The sequence below is a fragment of the Arvicola amphibius genome, chromosome 6 (assembly GCF_903992535.2).
Source record: "Arvicola amphibius chromosome 6, mArvAmp1.2, whole genome shotgun sequence".
Classification (NCBI taxonomy): domain Eukaryota; kingdom Metazoa; phylum Chordata; class Mammalia; order Rodentia; family Cricetidae; genus Arvicola; species Arvicola amphibius.
In genome coordinates, this window is record NC_052052.2 from 38,850,541 (window position 1) to 38,870,769 (window position 20,229).

At 45.2% G+C, this 20,229-nt stretch overlaps 1 protein-coding gene across 1 annotated transcript in view; it reads right to left on the bottom strand.

Annotated features, from left to right (window-relative positions):
* Window positions 1-1,027: 1,027 nt before the first annotated feature.
* The window catches only part of LOC119817818 (calreticulin-like), a 32,485-nt gene continuing 13,283 nt past the window's right edge, over window positions 1,028-20,229 (bottom strand). The window contains exons 2-9 of the mRNA XM_038335240.1: window positions 19,246-19,347; window positions 15,376-15,579; window positions 12,142-12,236; window positions 10,405-10,614; window positions 9,833-9,946; window positions 8,561-8,704; window positions 3,999-4,091; window positions 1,028-1,270 (exon numbers count right to left, since the gene is read on the bottom strand). Of these exons, the coding sequence (XP_038191168.1) occupies window positions 1,028-1,270; window positions 3,999-4,091; window positions 8,561-8,704; window positions 9,833-9,946; window positions 10,405-10,614; window positions 12,142-12,236; window positions 15,376-15,579; window positions 19,246-19,347 (1,205 nt within the window). The remainder of the gene's footprint in view (window positions 1,271-3,998; window positions 4,092-8,560; window positions 8,705-9,832; window positions 9,947-10,404; window positions 10,615-12,141; window positions 12,237-15,375; window positions 15,580-19,245; window positions 19,348-20,229) is intronic.

Sequence of the window (20,229 nt, forward strand, 5' to 3'; positions counted from 1 at the left end):
CAAGTGCTGAGAGTTTATTCTTTCTAGTATATATTTAGTGAACACCTTGATTCATGTTTGTAGCCCTATGTAAAGGTTATTGGCTCCTTAACTGTTGGATTTAAAAAAAAAAAATGCATCCAAAAGGACATTTCTTTCATGTAACAGGTTGCCCACAGTCTGTATCAATAGTAATAGATATTCATTCAAAACGCCTGGTACAGTAGAAGGATAAGTTTTGCAACCAGATGAACTTGAGTTCAGAGACTGGCCCACCCTTTACTGATTGACCCTGAACAAGCGTCTGCGCCTGTAAACCAAAGATAGCCATGACCTCCGCAGTGACCACTGCAACACTGAATGGGCGCATTGTAGGCAGGCTGCAAACGAGTGGGAAAAGGCTTTCTAATCTACAAAGAACTACAAGAATGCAAGAGATAGTGACGCTGTGAGAATGTGGAACAAAGCAGATAGGAATAAGACCAGCAAACCTGCAAACAAGTAGCAGTCATTTAAAAACCAGGACACAAACAAAGTGAATTTCATGATGTATTTTTCCAGGCGCTCAGTAGATGTTCTGATTTTGTTTCTAGGTGCTCATTACATTTACAAGAGGAAAACATTGGGTAGAACTGTCAGCACTGCTCAGTAAATACTGAGAAATGTATATATTTAAACAAAGAAATCCCCAGGAGAATAGGGCTCAACTGGAAGTGAGAACCAAGTTTATACAGAAGCTTATTTACCAACAATTAATTTCATAAACACCATGATAATGATAGTAGTTTTAACTACTCCCCTTCCCCCCTTTTTTACAAGGTATTTACATTGGATACTTTATACACATATACCACTATAACCACCTTATGAAACAGAAAATACCATTCCCTTTCTACCAATAAACAAATAGAACATGGAGGGCGAGTGGAAATATAAATCCAAAGTTTATCTGAAGAGAGTGAGTCACTTTCCTTCCCACATTGCTAACCATGAGCATTTCCCCTGCTAAGCACTGTCTCTTGCTTCTGTGCAGAATTCCCCTGGGCAGTTACAGTTCATCCTTCTGATCAAAGCGGGCTTCCTTTTGACCCAGAGATGCACTGTCTTCCAGCTTGGACTTTTCGTCTGGTTCCTCCTCAGAGTCCTCTTCATTGTCCTCCTCTTCCTCCTCCTCAAGTCCCCAGATGTCCTCTTGCCTGGCCCACTCCTTTTCCCTCTTCCTTTTGGTCTCTTCTGCCTCCTTCTTTTTCTCCATTTCCTCATACAGCTCTCTCCACTGCTGCTCTACATCCTGTTTAGAGTGTGGAATTTCAAAGTTTCACAGATGATATAAACAGATACACTTTAGAAACATCTGTATCCTTCCTGTTGGCTTCAAGATTCCTAGGCTGGTGCTCCCTTACATAGAAATTTCAGAACCTCTGGGGAGGAGAGAAATCTATGTCTGGGTGTATGATGTACCTTGCATTTGTAAATAAAATAGATTTAAAACTAGGCATAGTGTTGAATACCTGTAACCCTAGCATCTGTGAGGTGGAAGCAGGATCAGGAGTTCAAGGTCATCCTCTGATACACAAAGAATTTAAGGTTGACCTAAGACCCTGTCTCAAAATGAGAAAAGTAAAATGAAGTAAAAACTAAATAAAGCCGGGTGGTGGTGGCGCACGCCTTTAATCCCAGTACTCGGGAGGCAGAGGCAGGCGGATCTCTGTGAGTTCGAAACCAGCCTGGTCTACAAGAGCTAGTTCCAGGACAGGCTCCAAAGCCACAGAGAAACCCTGTTTCGAAAAACCAAAAAAAAACAAAAAACAAAAAACAAAAACAAAAACTAAAATAAAGTAGTTTAAAAAATAAAGTGGGCTGGCGAGATGACCAAGTAAGGAAAGGTCCTTGACCAAGTCGGATGACCTGAGTTTGATCCCTAGGACTCATATAGTAGGAGTTGCCCTCTGACCTCCACATACATTCTGTGGTATGTGCATGTACTTACACTCTAAATAGATGTAATAAAAAATTTTATTTTATTTTATTTTATTTAATTTTATTTAATTTTATTTTATTTTATGCTACACTAAAATAGATCCAGATTCAAATTTATTTGGTGCCTCTATCACTGCTCAGCGCAGGCTAGACAACATTGGTGTGTTGTTTGTGTTGCTCACGGCAGTGAGTATGTTACTCATCCCACTTCCCATTAGAGGGAACCTGATGCTTGGATTTCTTATTTATTTGTTTGCTTATTTTGTCCTTTAGACAGAGCGTACATAGTGTAGAATGACTTGGAATGCTTTATTTTTTTTCTTTAAGAAAAATTTTTTGAGACCTATGCTGCCCTGGCTTGTCTTAGAACTCACTGTGTAGACCAGGCAGGGCTGGAATTCACAGAGATGCATCTGCCTCTGTCTCCTGAGTGCTGGGATTAAAGGTGTGCACCACCATGCCCAACCGTGGACTCTTTCTTAATCCTTCCATCCCTGCTTCCCTTCCTATAGTTTTATAGTGTTGGATGTGCCCTCATAACCAGCTCATATGGACTTTCTATATTTTGTTCTCTCCAAACTGAATACAAGCCCCATGAAGATAAAAATGCCTCAGTTTTAATTCTTTGCTATATCCCCAACAACTGCCATGGTGAACAGGCTCTTACCAAGTATTTGTCAAATGAATGCATGGTTTATAGTTATTATATATTAAACACATGCTAGATGTTAGGAGCTCAGAAGATAGTTTGCTATCAATTTTTCTAATCCATAGACGAAGAAAGTTAAATAAATTGGCCAAGTTCATATAACCAGTCAGGGATGGAGCCTGGATTTGAACCTGAGCAGTCTACCTAGGAAATTCATGCTCTTAACTAATGTATGATAACGACACAGCATTAGTATTGGACAGCTGGGGGAGTGGTTCAGTCTAGGATGAGCAAAGCTCTAGGTTAGAACTCTAGTATCACAAAATAAAGATGATCATACTAAGTTAAAACAGGACAAAACCAGATTAAGGAGTATTTTTAAAGCTGAGCACAGAATCAGCAAGATAACCCAGTGAGTAAAAGCAAATGCTACCATGCCTAACAGCTTCCGTTAGATCAGCTGGGAGTCAGGCCTGGTGCCAAAGACCTGCAATCTCAACTCCTTAGTAGGCTGAAGACCAAGAACACATGTTCAAGGCCAGCCTTGGCTACAGAGTGACTTCAAAGCCAGCCTGGGTAACTTGGTGAGACCCCATCTTAAAATAAAAAGTGAAAAGTTCTTGTACTATAGCTCAGTGGCAGAACAGTTGCCTAGCACAGCCTGTGTGCCTGGACGCACGCGTGGCTTTTGTGTGCGCTCTGGGAATGTGAACTCTGATCCTAATGCTTACACAGCACACACTTTCTCAAGGAGCCATTTCTCCAGCTCAGGGCAGGTGGGGGTGGTTTTTTTTTTTTTTTTTTGCCTTTACCTTTTGTGTCTGTGCTTTCTTGCTAAAGCATTAAGCCTGGGCTATAAACCTATTTGGATTGACCTTCCTGCTGCAGAGCCAGGGCATCTGAATGCAGGATGTCTTCCTTCTGAAGTCATCGTCCCAAATATCACCCCCTACATAAAACAGTGTCGGGAAGGGAGGAGCTGATAAACAGCAATACCACTCCCTCCGGTTCCCACTCCTCTGAGGTGGACTGAGCAGCTCCCTCTAATGGCGCACTGAGAAGGCATGGTGGCACACAAAAGGAGCATGGTTTCTGGGTTCAGGCTCCAACTCAACAAGTCAAAGGCTGTGTGACCTTGGGCAGTTTAGCCTCTGAATCTCAGTTTCCATACCTAAGAAATGCAATAATATCTATATTGCAAGGTCTCCTTAGGGGCCAAGTAAGACATATTTTGAAAAGTGTTCAAAGTGACAAGTTGGAAGATGCTCAATGAATGTGAGTTCTCTGTCTCTCAAGGTCATGTGACCAGAGTTGGGACAGTGATTGTGGGTCCTGATTTTACAAATGACAGAATGGGACCTCTGGAATTTAAGGTGGAAAAACACCTCACCTTTCTTAATCCCCAGGTCTTATTTCCCACCTCTTCGGCAAACTCTTCATCATTTGTTAGAAGGAAATTGTCAAAGATACTGCCCGACTTCACCTGTTGAAACGAAAACCATGAGGTTATTACAACTCAGTTCCTAGAGGGCTAGAGACATGGCAGAGGCCCAGAGTGGTTGCTGCATATACAAGAGGACCTGAGTTTGGATCCCTAGTACTGGTGGGAAATGTATATGGCTGTGAGGGTGCCTTGCAACCCCAGTGCTGTCTGGGGCAGAGACAGGAGGCTCATTAGGGCTTGCTGGCTGCCAGCCTCACTCCAGGTTCAGTGAGAGACACTGTCTCAAGGGAACAAGGTAGACAGTAATAGAACAGGACACCTGACATTCTCCTCTGGCCATGGGTATGCGCACCTACATACACACAAGCATATAAACCACACATGGTCACGCTCTCTCTCTCCAAAAGGCTTTTGCTGTATTTGTTTATTTGTATATGTGTGTGCCTGTGTCTTTTTATATTCACCACAAGAGTGAAGGAGCCTCATAGGCTGGAAGAGGGTATCGAATCCCCTGGAATTAAAGTTATAGACTATTGTGAGCCACCATATGGGTGTTGTTAACAAAACCAGGATCCCCTGCAAGAGCAGTAACCACTGAGCCATCTTTGCAGCCCCTTTCTCTATTTTCTTAAACTAGTATGCTAAGAAGCTGTATGTAGTGGTTTATGCCTGTAATCCCAGCACATGGGAGGTGGAGGCAAGGGCATCAGGGTTTCATGTACCTTCAAACTCTTTATGTAACAGTACATGAAACCCTGTCGTAAAACCAAAACAAAACAAATTTTTAGTATTTGTGACTAAAAGATTAAATTCATGTTTTGTAAGTTTCAGTGTTTAGTTCATGACAAAGGAACAAAATAGAAAGGAGCACAAGACACAGAGTTGAACAAATCAATTCAGCTATAGTCTAGCTTTATGACATTGGGCAAGTTACTCAATCCCTCTGAGTTATTCCCTCATGAGTAAATCAGGAAGCCAGGTATGGATAGTCCATGCCTGTAATCCCAGGATTTGGGAGGGTCAAGCAGAACAACCAGGAGTTCAGGGTCATTCTCAACTACATAGTGAGTGTGAGATCAACCAGGGCTACCTGAGACTCTGTTGATGATGATGATGATGATGATGATGATGATGGGTGTGGCCTATAGTCCTTTGATCCCAACACTCAGAAGGCAGATGCCAGTGGCAGGCAGATCCCTGTGAAATCCAGGCTAGCCTGGTCTAAATAATGAGTTCTAGGCCAGCCAGTGTGTGGCATAGCAAAACCATCGTCATCATAGCAATGTGAATCATGGAAAATAATAACTCTCTGATAGTAGTGTCATAAAAATTAGAGTGCCTAGCAAATGTCACTCAATAGATGATAATGACTATTCTAACTGTTCTGTATCTGGATATGTTTCAAAGGACCAAACGGTGGCTAATCTGTGATTGTGTATATTGACTAGATCATTGCTAAAATAGGTATGGTGGTGCACACCTTTAATCCCAGAACTTGGGAGGCAGAGGCAGGTGGATCTCTTGTGAGTTCAAGGCCGGCCTGGTCTACAGAGTGAGTTCCAGGACAGCCAGAGCTACATAGTGAGACTCTGTCTCAAAAAAAAAAAAATAAATAAAATAAAATAAACCATTATTAATTTCACTACAACAGCTGTTGAACAAGAAAACATTCCACCATGAAGTTTGTGTGCCTCTCCTCTATATTTTATAAAGCTCTGTCCTGTTTTGTGACCAAAAACCTGTATTTTTTGCATTTTGCACATATATTTTTTTCTTAATAAGAAAGGCTTTTTCTTTGGCTTACATCATTCCACTGATGCTGCGTCCTACAGAAAAATAAATGACAAATGGACATGGGAGAGCAGAATTCTTAGTTTTAAACTGGCTCATAAAATTCCTTTCGCAACTGTGAGATGTTTTCTGACCTTTTGAATTTTTTTTTCTTTTGAGTCGTCTGCAGTCTCGCTCAGAAAACTGCCCATGTGTTGGCTTGCCCATCTTTTCTCCTGAGAAGAGTTCTCCTGACCTCCTTGTTTTCTTCAGCGACCCCTTGTTCCATCCCTACTTCACATCAAACTCCCAGGCCTGCTTCCTAACCCACTGGTCTGTTCATCTCCCATCTGTGCTCACAAGTTTTTATCTGCAAAATGCAGGTAGCAGGAAGCATACTTCTGCCCCTGCTGTGGTCACTTAAATAAGAGGAAAGAAAATGTGGGAAAGAGCTGCATTCAATTGTAAAATACTGTCTTAACGATGTTTTCACAAGTTAATTCATGGGAACCTACTGATTTTCCTGTGCTAGTCCTCTTGGGATCATAAAGTGGAGAGACTGCAGTGTGGTAAAGTGCTTTCACAGATCTGAGTTTGGATCCCAAGCATCTATGCAAAAGCCAGGCATCCTGGCCCAGGCCTGTAATCCCAACCCCAGAAGACAGAGCTAACTGGCTTCATTGGATAGCCAGTTTGAATAAAACAGTGAGATCCAACCTCAGTAATAACCCAGTCTCAAAAAGTAAGATGGGCCAGGTGTGGTGTTGCACGCCTTTAATCCTAGCACTTGGGAAGCAGAGGAAGTGGATCACCTGAGTTCGAGGCCACCCTGGTCTACAAAGTGAGTTCCAGGACAGCCAGGGCTGTAACACAGAGAAACCCTGTCTTAAAAAATCAAACCAAAACAAAATAAAACAAACAAAAACATAAGATGAGCAAAAGATTGAGGAAGAACATCCAGATGTCAACCTCCGGCCTATACACGGGCTTATATACCACACATAGCCTGTTAGTTTGTTTTACTATCCCTTCAAAGACCATACAGAGTCCTACATGAAGAGAATGTTTGTTCTCTGCTGTCTCCTCCAAGCTTCAGCCCTGACCCCAGAATGCAATCACTTTCGAGTAGGGGAAAAGTAATGGACTGGATTTGGAGGCACCAGAATGGGAATCAGGGACTGGGCTGTCCAGCTGGGACAGAGACAGAGCGTCTCGGGGCTGGACACTAATGGTTAGAGGGGGCAGGTCAAGAATGCTGTCTGTCTGTGCTTAGTCACTTCACTTCTCCTGTAAGATGCAAGGATTCTGTGTTGAGCTGGATGGTCCTGGTTAGCTGAGTGAAAAGGAGTATGACCTGGGAGTCAGACCTAACTAGAAATTATAAGAAAAAAATGCCTGTGAGGATGATGTCAGCATTATGCAGAATCATCACACACACACAAACACATACACGCATGCACGCATGCACGCACGCCTTGGATTTTAGAAATGAAGTCTCTGGGGCTTTATTACAGGTCAGAATCTGTCTGTAATCCTCTGTCGACATGCATTAAAATTAAGGCTTGGAGAGCATGCCTCTGATGTGGTTAAATTCTTCAAACAGGAAAGGAAGGTTTGCCTGTTTAGAGAGGTTGGCGGAGCCCAGAGATACTTGAAAGGCCAATAAGATGGGTCTGGAAGGTAAGGACACCAAGTTCAGTCCCTGGAACCCACATGATAGAAGGAGAGAGCTGACCTCCACAACTTGTCCTCTGACCTCCACCACACACTGGCCACGCGCACATGGCCATGCACACACTGGCTGTGCACACGTGTGTGTACACTCGCACAGACACACATTAAATAAATGCAATTGTTTTTGAGGAAGCAGAGTATGCACATCAATATGGTTTTATATGTTTACATGATATAGAAAGTTCTGGTTTACTTAAAAGTAACAACCTAAAAAAAAGAAGAGATAGCAACGTGATTGTGTGTGATTTGTATCTGTGTTCTCCAGATCAGCCAGGAAGGAAAGACATATGCTGTGTCCCTTCCTCCTTCCCTGCCCTTCTGAACTCCTGCCTGGCATCTGGTAGTGACTTCATTCCATCTCTATTTTGACCTCCTGAAGTCAGAAAACTAAGAAAATGGAAAACAAAGCAGGAAATGAATGAAGAAACTAAGAAAGTAAAACATGGGGGTGCTCATTCCAGAAGCTTTGGTGACTTAACAGTTAGAGGTGGAGGCAGGAGGAGCAGTTCAAGGTCATCTCAACCTTGTAGCACATTGGAGGGAGGCCAGTCTGCACTACACGAGACCTTATCACAAAACAACTGAACAAATCATGTAAGATCAACAAAGGCATCAAAAAGTATTAGTAGCACACTGGAGCAGGTCTGGTGAAGAAAGGCTGCTCCTTGGGCCCAAGTTTTCTGCTTATCTTACCAGATGCAAATCTTTAGGAAATTTATTCAACTTTTCTGAGCCTCCTTTTGATGTTGAGAAATAGATATACCGTGAAAATTAAACAAACATGCCAAGTCTTTAATACGGTGGTGTATAGAAGGGACTAAGTAGGTTTTGACTCTTAAAATTTTGAAGATAACTACAATTACTCCCATTTTAAAGGTGAGTTGTTTGAGGTTGAGAAAGATCAAGATTTATTCAAGCCTGTAACTTCCAGGCTAGGGCTTCTTCTACTTTGTGGAAGCTACAGGGACTGCTGGTCAGGGGCTTTGAGCCCAAGAGTGATTTACCTGCCAAAGATCCAGGCCAAGGACGCTGATGTTATAATAGTGGCAAATGGTGGGGTCAGACCTGTATTTCGGGTTGTCTATCTCTGGGTGGATCCACTCCCCCTGGTAATTGGGATTGTCAATGATCCGAGGTTTCCATTGTCCCTACACAGAGAACCAACAGTGGACATGTCAGTAACAATTTTCCACTCTCCTAATATCATACAATCAAAAAGCATCAGTGAGGCCGGGCGGTGGTGGCGCACGCCTTTAATCCCAGCACTCGGGAGGCAGAGGCAGGCGGATCTCTGAGTTCGAGGCCAGCGTGGTCTACAAGAGCTAGTTCCAGGACAGGCTCTAGAAACTACAGGGAAACCCTGTCTCGAAAAACCAAAAAAAAAAAAAAAAAAAAAAAAAGCATCAGTGAGTTTATAAGCAGTGTACCAGAGTCCTAGAACTTTCCATCTCTTTGAGTAAAGACATAAGACTCCGCCCAGCTCTCTTTCCCGCCTACTGGGAATGAAATGACTTGGCAGGAGTGGCCTGGCCCGGCCCACTCTCGGAACAGTCATATTCATGAAGTTAAGAAAATGCAGCTTTTTGGAGAACATTGTCTAAGTATCTTGGCACTTGGGCCTTTTCTCTTTCTCCTGTGTGGCACAGGAAACTGTGGCCAGATAAAATGCCTGCTCCAGTCAGGTTTATTGCCAGACCGTTTGTCAGCTGAGTCCTTTGGTGCTTGCTACTGATATGACATCAGGGGTTGGCCCTTAAAGAGATGTTCCTTTATCCCCTAAACACGTTGGACTCACGGGGATCACACTCTTTGCCCTTCTGGCCTGCTTCTAAGACATCGGATTCCTGAGCCCTACACCATTTCCTGTTTGATTCTTGTTCCTTTAACTGGCAGCTTTTCCCAACTCGGGACAAGCTCCTTGCCCAAGCCTGCCTGAACCATTCCCTTTGTGCTGGCTTTACCAGCCCCTCCCCCTTACAAGTGGGAGGAGCTGAGAACAGGCTCTGCTGTGGCCACCGTCCTGTGTGGAGTGGAGAGGGAAAGAGCACAGGATCTCAGAGTTTCTGCTTTGTTTTTACTTTGTTTTATTTTGTTTTGAGATAAGGTCTTGTTGTACAGCCCAGCCTAGCCTTGAACTTGCAATCCTCCTGTCTTAACCTCCTAAGGGTTAGGATTACAAGCCTTCAGGTTAGAAATTTTATATTTCTAAGTTAGGATTGACATCTCTCCCATCTGACTTCTCTGTATAAATTTTCATTGAAAAGCGAGCTCCTCACCTTGTACTTGGCGTTCGGTATCAGCGGCCCTTCCCACACCCCATCTATCGCCTCATTCCAGTCGTCTGGCTTCTTGGCTTCTGGGTCTGGGATGAACTCAGAGTCCTCCCAGTCCTAAAACAGAATGTTCCCTCATGAGGATGGTGACATGATCTGGGAGGACACTGGGGACTCAAGTGCAGACAGGGGGATTGACTCTCTACCCGCCCTGTCCCCCTGCTCTGCCGTGAATACCCGGTGCAGGAGAGAAAAGGCCGATACCGACCCCGGTTCACCGTCGTTCTGACCTTGAGAGGTTTAGACTCACTTCAGAGGGGTATTATCCTCGTCTCTGCCCTCATCCTGCCCTCAGTCATGTGAGCTGCTGCTCTGGTTTGTCTGTGGTTTGCTCCCACACAGTCTTCACCTCCAGTCTTGTTACCCTGAGCGTACCTGCTAGACCTGGCTGGAACTCAGACCCTCATTTTCTCATGGTGCCAACCTCCCAGACACTTGACTTGCTCATCTGCCCTAATGTCCTGACTGTACCATCTTCTCCCTGAGGTCAGCTTCCCAACTAAACTCCCTCTGACCTCGGGTTTCTTATCTTCAGGATCCTCTATTTGTAGTCGTTCATCCCATTTCCTCGGTTTCCTGGCATAGGGGTCTTTTATTTTCCTGGGAGGCAAGAAGTCCCAGTCATCTTCCAGGGCCCCCGTTGTCACCTTCTCGTTGTCGATCTTAACCTCGTAAGTAGCGTTAGGGCGAATGATCAGAGTGTACAGGTGAGTGTCTTTATTGATCTGGAAAGGGAATGGGTGATATTTCAGCTCCATATAGGACGCTGTAGATCTCAGACACTATGCTGCCTGCATGCTCCCCTTACATATTTACACACATTTTACCACATTCCCCTCTCCCTTCCTCTAGTTAATACACCTACAGGGATTCTATGTTCACCCTGAGGGTGCACGCTCCTACATGCTCACTCCTGTAGTCCCCCATCTTCCAGCCCCTACTCATCTAAAGCTTGATCATTCTCTAACTTGTTTTCCGTCTGTCCTACTAAATTGTGAGCAGGGGTTGTATATGATTTCTCTATCATGTCTAACCTTCTGAGCTGAGATTTGCCCCGAAGGGGGACTCAGAATATCCAGCCCCATGTACAAGGCTGGTCAGGAAGGTCTAGCTTCAACACAAGATCCCTAATGCCCCAGGCCTCACAGGCTTTTCTAGACTGTTCCTGCCACTCCCTCGCACACCAAATGTATCCGGCCTCACGCCACGCCTTGGTTTCGCAAGTCTCCTTGCCTTTGCTCACGCAGTCTCCTCTCCCAGGACATCATCTTTCCACAGAATTGTTACACTCATTTCCTAGAGCACGCTCATCTTCAGCACAAGGGAAGCCTTGTCCAGGAAGCGATCCTTACCTAAGCCTCCAGGTGGAGGCAGAGCCCTCTTCTCTGCTCCCATAACACTTCCCTTTGCTTGACTCTTATCTTTACTCAATTGTGAAAGTTCTGGTTGTTTTGGTTTGGTAAGATCTTGCTAAATTGCCCAGGATGGCATTGAACTCACAATCCTTTCACCTCAGCCTTCAGAGTTGCTGGAATTACAGGCACAAATCACTGTATCAGGCTTTACTGTGAGCTTGGTTAATTCAAAAGACCTATCTGACTGAATCTATCCCATGCTCAAGTCCACAAGGCAGAATTGGCATTTGGCTAATGATGACTGTTAGGATTGTTAATTGACCGTACCTACTGTGCTCTAGCTAATCTAGATGCCTTTGACTTCCTGTTACTGAGATAAACTGACCCACCCGTCTCATCTAAGCATCTCCTGGCCCCCGTGCTGATATATAGCCATGGGTAATGCCACCACACCAGACATCACCCTACATTACTTCCCCGTGGTTTTGGCCAGCTGTTCCCTTGTGAACTCCTACAATGTATATATAGCGCATCTCTAGGTCTACTTAATTTGTAAAACGGAGATGATAATGCTTAATTGATAGAGATTTTATAAGGAAAAAATGAGATAACATATATAAAATCTTTTTTTTCTGGGGCTGGAGAGATGGCTCAGCAGTTTAGAGGCCTGACTGCTATTCCAGGGGACCTGGGTTCAACTCTCAGCACATGCATGCAGCTCATAACTCTAGTCACAAGGGATCTGGCCTCCTATCCTGGTCTCTGTGGGCACCAGTCATGTATGTGGGACACAGACACATATAGGCAAAATAACCATACATATAAAAATCAATACAATTTTAAAAATTTAAAAATAAAATGTCTTTCTCTAAGCTGAAGACTAATCCACATACTCACCCTGCACTTGAGGGTCTTGTTGTTCTCGTGGTATTTCCCATGGTGATAAAGGATGACCTGTAGTCTGTTATTGCCAAAGCCACAGATGTCCGGGCCTGGAAATTAAACCCTAAAGTGTGATTTCACATCTATTTCAGGCAGCGTGCCCAGTCTGAGGCCAAGACCCAAGACAGATGCAGCCTGTGTCTCACTCGGTATTTCCAGAAAGAAACAGATGCCACACTCAGAGTCAGGATTATTTGAGAAGGATTTGATAAAAGGGATTCTTCACAAAGCAGGAGGCAAGGTTTTGAGAGAAGAAGGTACAGAGCTGCTCAGGGCGAGCAGCAGAAAGGGAAGGGCAGGGCAACGCACCAGGGAGAAAGTGGGGGGCACAGTAGGAGAGAAGCAGGCTTTCAGCTGAGAGATACATCTCAAAACTTCCTCTAGTCTCCTGCCAGGGTCCCATGGGCCAAACCCACAGGAAGCCCCTCTTAAGCAAGGAGTTCCCAGCACATCACTTAATTCTGACAAATTAAGCATTACCATCTCCATTTTAAATGGGCGTGGCTCAGAAAAGTCAGGCACCTTACCCACAGTCAAGAGCCATTCCTACCTAGGAAGAGAGCCTGAGACCTCTCGGACTTGGTGACAATTCTATTGAGAACTGGGTCAGAGCTGGGGAGCCCAGAGAGTGCTGAGACTTTCACGTTATCGCTCTTTACTCATAACTCACCAAGAACTTCTCAGCCTCACACACACACATGTACCACACACGCAACATGTGTACATACAACACAGGCACACACAATACAACATATGCTCACACTCATACACATGTACCACGCATACAATACATACAACACACACACACAACACAACACATGCTCAGACTCATACACACGTACCATACACACAGCATGTATACATACAACACACACACTCAAACATAATACCACACACACACACACACACACACATAACACACACAATACACACTCAAACACACATAACACACAACATGTAATCATTACAACACAGCATCCGCACACACAACACAACTCACACACACAAGGCATCTGCACTGTACTCTCCCCACACTGGTCTCCCTACTTCTTTACCATGCACTTGAATTTCATGCCTGAGCCTTTACACACGTTGTTGATTCTGCCCTCATTACATGCTCTCCTCTTCCTATTAAAATCAAACTCACCCTTTAAAGAATAATTAACACCTCTTCCAAATGGCCCCCAGTTGTATTGAATCATGCTATCTCTTGTGATCTCATAGTGCCTCATCAATATTTTTCCCCCAAAACTCTCTAAAGACACTATGTAGCCTTTTCTGTCTCGCCAGCCAAATGAAAGATGAAGTCCCTGGGACTCAACAGCCCATAGTCAAGACAGGCATTCAAGGGCTCATGTTGGGTGCTAGGCTCTGAGGTATACCTCCAGGCCCCAGGAGCTCACAGCCTCGGGTGAGAGCCATGTAACCTTGGGGAGAAGGTGGGGACGAGGAGTTGAGGAGTAGAGGGTGGGGTGGCCGGCCTAGGACGTGGGATGGGAAGAGTGCACAGGAGATGAACTGAGGAAGGTCTGCGTGTTCAGGTGGTATGTAGACGGGCTGGCCTCACATTCCTAGCAACTTTTGTTCTGCTTCTGCCTCTGTGTACTGGCATGTAGCATCACACTTGGTTCAATACCCTTTCTAAATTAAAAAAAAAAATTTCTGAGACAAATATTCTCTACATAAGAGGCCTAGCTGTCCTGGAACTCACTCTGTCAACCAGGCTGGCTTCAAACTCAGAGAGATCCACCTGCCTCTGCCTCTGGAGTGCTGAGATTAAAGGCTTACACTACCACCACATGGCTAAATTAAATGTTTATGTTTATCTTGTGTGTGTATTGCCTGCGAATATGCCTATCCACCACTGATGTGCCTGGCACCAGTGGAGGCCAGAAGAGGGAGCTCGATCCTCTGAATGGTTGTGAGCTGCTATATGGGTGCTGGGAATCAAACCTGGATCCTCTTGATGGGCAGCCAGTGCCCTTCACTGCTGAGCCATCTCTCCAGCCTGGCTCAATACTTTTGTAAGAATATAGATTTCATTCTGCTTTTTAAAAATGTATTCAGTTGCCTGAAGGGAGAAGATGCAGGCTTTATAGACAGACTGACTCAAATCCTGGTTTTCTACTTGCCTTGAGCAAATTTCTTACCTTTATTTCCTCATCTGCAAAATGGGGAGTGATGCACGGTACAGACGCCGAATAAAATGGAAAGCTACTGCAGCAGACACGCTCCCCACACCCTGAGTGCTACACTCTGCATGAGAGAAAGACTAGAAGCAGGTATGGGGGCTTGCGCCTATGAGTTCAGCACTTGGGGGTGCTGAAGAAGGAGGATCGCTGTGGGTTTGAAGCCAATTTGGGCTACATATTGAGTTTGGAACTACAGAGTAAGACCTTGTAAGGGGGGGGGGGTGAGATTTAAGAAAGAAAAAGCATGCAGATTTTAAAGGGGCAATGAAGCTGAAGAGGAGAATTTGAAAAAGGAAGAGCACTACATGGGGAAAGGGAGGGGAGGGGAGTAGGGGAAGGGAGGGAAGCGATGGGGAGGGGATGGGGAGGAAGGGCAAGTGCTAGCTGAGGCTGCCAGGGAAAGGAAGTATCCAAAGGGAATTAAGGGAATGTTAGTGCTTGCTGTCCAGCATAACCTCTCACTGACTTTGTACAAAAACATCCGGTTTAGCCCACATTCTTCATCTGTGCTTCAGAGGCTGGAATGCTTGTTGTTTGCTGGCTTTTCAGTATCAACAGTTGAAGCTGCACTCAAGGTCGGAGCTAAAAGCTGGAGAGCCTCAAGAATGCTTCGTTACATATGTAGGCTACAAATGTCCCACTCTGGACATTCACAGATGCTTACAGATGGTCATTTCTCTGACCCTGGCTGTATTTCTCTCTGGGCAGAGCGCAGTGCCTCGCAGTAGGTCTGTGCTCCTCCCTTTCTGAAAACTGGGCTGTCTCCACGTGCTATAGACTTGCGGTACCGTGTACTTCCACACCGCTTTGGTCTATTTATATTAACATTTGGGTTTAGAGATGCCTTCTTTTCAGGTCTCTGGAGAGCCCTGCTGCACAGGGGATGTGGAGCTATCGAATTACAAGCTGTCTGTTCCAGGTCTAAGTCTTTTCAACCAGCACAGGGGTTCTCACCCAAACCCTCAGGGGCCGAGAGCAGCTGCTCCAGGGAGCTTACCGAACATGATGTAATACTGGGACTCTGAGTGCATGTCCTCCTGGTTCAGTGTGGCAGGAAAGAGTTTCACATACCCACCGCCGCAATCGATGCCTTGCTCATGTTTTACTGAAAACTGAACCACCAAGGTCTCATTCACATTGCTGAATGGCTTAAACCGGGTGGAAAGGGCATAGAACTTGGCGTCTTCACTGGTCTGGAGACCTGGTAACAGAGAGAAAGAGCAGAGGCTTCAGGCTGAAACTCCCCCGAAAGTACCTAGAGAGACCCGGCGCTGGACTTAACCAAGCTCTTGTATTTCCTCACGCACTACGGTGTGCCAGGCGCAGTGCAAGGAACTGTGTAATATTATCTCATCTGAGCCTCCGGGCAGCCCTGAAAAGCTCTACGCCCATTTAATAAGTTAGGAGGCTGAGTCATGGGGAGGAGGCGTGAAGCTGCATGGCATGGAAGCAACCTCACTGGAATTTCAAGCCACATTGATGCATTCCTCTGCACCATGCTATCGCTTATTTTCTAGACACAGTTCAGCATCTTTCCGCAGCTTTGTAAGTCAAGGCCCTGCCTTGCTGAGGCCGCCTAGGCAGCAGAATAAGGTTCTGCTCTGTATAAGTGCTACAGTAGAAAGGAGCCCAGAATTAGCTTAGATAATAATTGTTACGGTAGCTCACTGAATATTTAAATCACTAAATAATTGAGCTCTTTTGTGAACATTGTGTGTGTGCTCGCATGTGTGCATGTATGTGTATGTTGCATGCACACGTGTGCATGCTTCCGAATACACAGAGGCCAGATGAAGATGCTGGTTGTTCTGCTCTATCACTCTCCCCTTTGTTCCTTTAGACAGGGTCTCTCACTGAACCTGGAGTTGGCAGCCAGTAAGCCACAGTGTTTCTGCCCTGTTTCTGCCCCAACACCAGCATTGGGGTTCCAGTAGTACACGGCCATCCCAGCTTTTTATGTGAGTCCTGGGGATTGATTGATTGATTTTGTGTGTTTTGTCTGGATGTATGTGCATCACATGCATGTTATGCCTGCAGATGACAGAGGAGGGCAATGGATCCCATGGGACTGAAGTTCACAGATGGTTATGAGATGCTATATGGGAGCTGGAAACCTGGAAGAACGGCGTGTGCTGTTCCTATCTCGGCCACTGCTGAGTCATCTCTCCAACCCTGGTTCTAGGGATTTGAACTCAGGTCTTTATTCTTGTTCAGCATGCACTATTAATGCAATGTCATCTCCCCAGCCCTTAACATTTAACTCTACAAGGGTTTCTTCATTCATGTGTGTTGGTGTAACCCTGACAATAACAACGTAAGGTGAGCTGTACCCATTTCTTCACTTTGTCATGAAGTCATTGAACTGGTTTCACATGACAGTGACCACCAATTCGTGGTAATAGCAAATCCTTTCAGTGAATAGCAGAACTGCCAGGGGCCCCAGAGCTTTTCTAGGCTAAGCATATGAAGCAATCAAATAGGAAGTGCCTTGCTAAGGATCATGCAATCACAAATGACAGACACGCAGAAATGCTCAATGAGTAAGTGAATGAGTTATGAAGCTGGAGTTGGTAGCAAATGCCTGTAATCCCAACCCTTGAGAAGCAGAGGCAGGGAGATAGGTAGTCCAATCCCAAGTTGAGCTATGTGAGACCCGTTCTTCAAAATCAACAACAAACTGGGTGGCGGTGATGCATGCCTTTAATCCCAGCAGTTGAGGCAGAGGCAGGCCGATCTCTATGAGTTCGAGGCCAGCCTGGTCTATAGAGGACAGGCAGGGCTACACAAAGAAACCCTGACTCTAAACAATCAACAACAACAAAATATGCTAAATTAAAGGAGCACAGAGCCTGATTCAGAAAAGCACTCAAGCATTTCTCGTACACCGAGCTCTGTGGTAAACACCTTCACATCTGACATCATGCTGGGAGCTGTCTCATTTTGAAAAGTATTCCTACTTCTCTTAAAGCCTCTAAGGGGCCAGAAGAGCCAGGAAGGAAGGAATGGACAAAGGGCAGAAGACCACATTCTGAGGCTGTGCCCTGCCACACCCTGCTGTATAAACCAAACCAACCTCCTTCTCTCAGCCTCACTGTGACCCCAGTGTCCTTCCAGACAACCAGAATCTAATGGACCACAGAGAATGGTATGCAGGAGGATCAGCCGAGAAGCCACACTGTAAGGAGGCGTGTGGCTGCGCAGACTGCGGTGCTGGAGGACCAGACACGAGTGTCCCAGGAGATGCTCCATCTCCAGTTCTCTCTCCTCTGAAAACAGTTTTCCAGAGAGGATTTAAACGAGATTTTAAAACGCTCGAGTCAGTTCATAATTTTCTCCTTTAATAAATATGAAAATGAGATTCATAACAGTAGCCAGATGGAGGGAGATGGGAAATCACTCCAGGGGATGATCAATGAACTCTATTTATAGAACAAAAGCTTTCTCAGACCAAGAACCCATGCCCGCATTCCCTGTCTCGGAATTCGCCCTTCCTCCGCAACGTTATTTGGCCCTTACGGAAGGTCTGTCTAGTGAGCATGGGAGGGGACGGTCATCTAAAATCAACACTCTGAGGAGCAAGAAGACAAGCTTCCATTACCCAGCTAGACAGCCATCCCAGGCCCATCTGCTCTCCTCTCCATCACCCGAAGCTGCTCTAGACGGAGCAACATTCGGGTCCCTAGTCGGGCTTTCTCGGGTTCCGAGTGCAGAATGCTACCTGTAAAGTTATAGGAGTTTGGGGGAAACAGCACATGTTAGTGGTGATGGACACAGTCCCCCGGAGTCAGGGCCAGAGTCTAAACCTCTCTCAGCTGTGTAACAGCCTCAGGCAACTATCAAAACCTGGGAAGACAATAAAAACCGCTTCATTAAGATGTTAGGAAGATGAATGGGATAATGTGTCCATTACCCAGTTCCAGGGCATAATACATTTTGTGGAAGGCCCATCCTTTTTTACTTACTTTTGTTTTGGGGTGTGTGTGTGTGTGTGTGTGTGTGTGTGTGTGTGTGTGGTGTGTGTGTGTGGTGTGTGTGTGTGTGGTGTGTGTGTGTGTGTGTGTGTATGTGAGACGGGGAGGGAGGCTCAAGGCTGTGTGTGTGTGTGTGTGTGTGTGTGTGATGGGGAGGGAGGCTCAAGGGTGTGTGTGTGTGTGTGTGTGTGTGTGTGAGAGAGAGAGAGAGAGAGAGAGAGAGAGAGATCTTACTCTATAATCCAGGATGTCCATGGAACCTATCATTTAGCCCAAACTGGCTACAAACCCGTGGCTATCCTTCTGCCTCAACCTCCTGAGTACAGGATTACAGGCGCTCACTATCAAGGTTGATGGAGGAATGTCTATGTGTTACTTTCATTGGTTAATAAAGAAACTGCCTTGGCCCTTTAATAGGACAGAAAATCAGGTAGGCGGAGTAGACAGAACAGAATTGTGGGAGAAAGAAAGCAGAGTCAGGCAGATGCCTCAGGCAGTTGCCATGCCTCTCCTCTCTGAGATGGATGCAGGATAAGATCCTTCCTGGTAAGCCACCACCTGGTGGTGCTACACAGATTACTAAATATGGGTTAAAGCAAGATGTGAGAATTAGACAATAATGAGGCTGAAACTAATGGGCCAGGCAGTGTTTAAATGAATACAGTTTCCATGTGGTTATTCTGGGGGTGTAAAGCTAGCCGTGCGGAGCAGGGTGGAACGAAAAGCAGGCCTGCCCGCAGCTCCTTCTACACAAGTTCAGCTCCATTTGCTCTTTTATTCTATTTTATTTTTTTAGGTAAGGGAAATAAATGAATTCTCAATCATGCATAAAAGTAACTGGGTAAAAGTCATACTTTTCCAAGCCCATCAATACGTTCCTGAATTCTAGTATTTACCTTTATCTCTTTCTTTATCTTGATAAAATTTCCCTGCAGTCAGCTGGAATTTGCCGTAATCAGACTGGTGTCTGGATTGCACCCATCGTTCTGTCCATCCATCTATGGAATGAAGGAGAAAAAGAGAACACATTCAAATGAATTCAGTTTTTGGTGCTAATTCAGCCCTGGGGAAGAATAAGAGTGTAGCAGAGGGCGACTCTGAACATTCCGGAAGTTATGCTCACCACATAGTCCCTGCAGCTCACTATTCAGGTCCTGTCATGAAGAGCTGCTCAGACGACAAGCAACTGAGCCACTTTTCCATCAGCACCTCATTCATGACAGTTAAGTCTTGAAAATCACCCTGTAGCTAGAGGGCATGAAACGTTTACGGAACCCCTCATACGCTTTTATGCTTGGTAAAGTAAAATAATAAAACCTGCTTTCTAAGGAAGGAGACTGGCAAAACATTTCATACTTCCTGAATTAGCAAAGACGATCATGAACAGTCTCTACTTAGCCCTTTCTTGTTGCTTAAACTTTTTAGACTCTCTTGCAGATTTAGAATGCTGATACATGTCTTTTGTTTTTGCATAGATGGCATGCAGACAAAGAAGCATTCTTTTGAGGACCTGGCATTCCACCCAAACACTCACTGTCTTTTTTGCCTCAGAGTTGCTGACTCCTACTTCCTGGGCCCAATCACAGTCCCAGAGTCACAGAGCAATTTGGCAGCTTGAGATAGAGAGGTTTTAAGGGCAGCCTTTAGTTCACCTCCTTCTGCCTCAGAATGGAGTTTCTCAGTGCTTGCTGCCTGATGGGTAAGGGCAATGCATTTCATCTTCCATGAAAACCTCACTTCAGCAGGCAGTCATCAAAAACACCAGGAGTTGGTGGTGTCAGTTCCTCTACTAAAGGCCCAGGTCAGGTGACTCAATGGCTTCTCAGGAAACCCAGGGGCTTGACCTGGCCTTCCTAATATTTTATTTTATTTTCATTTTT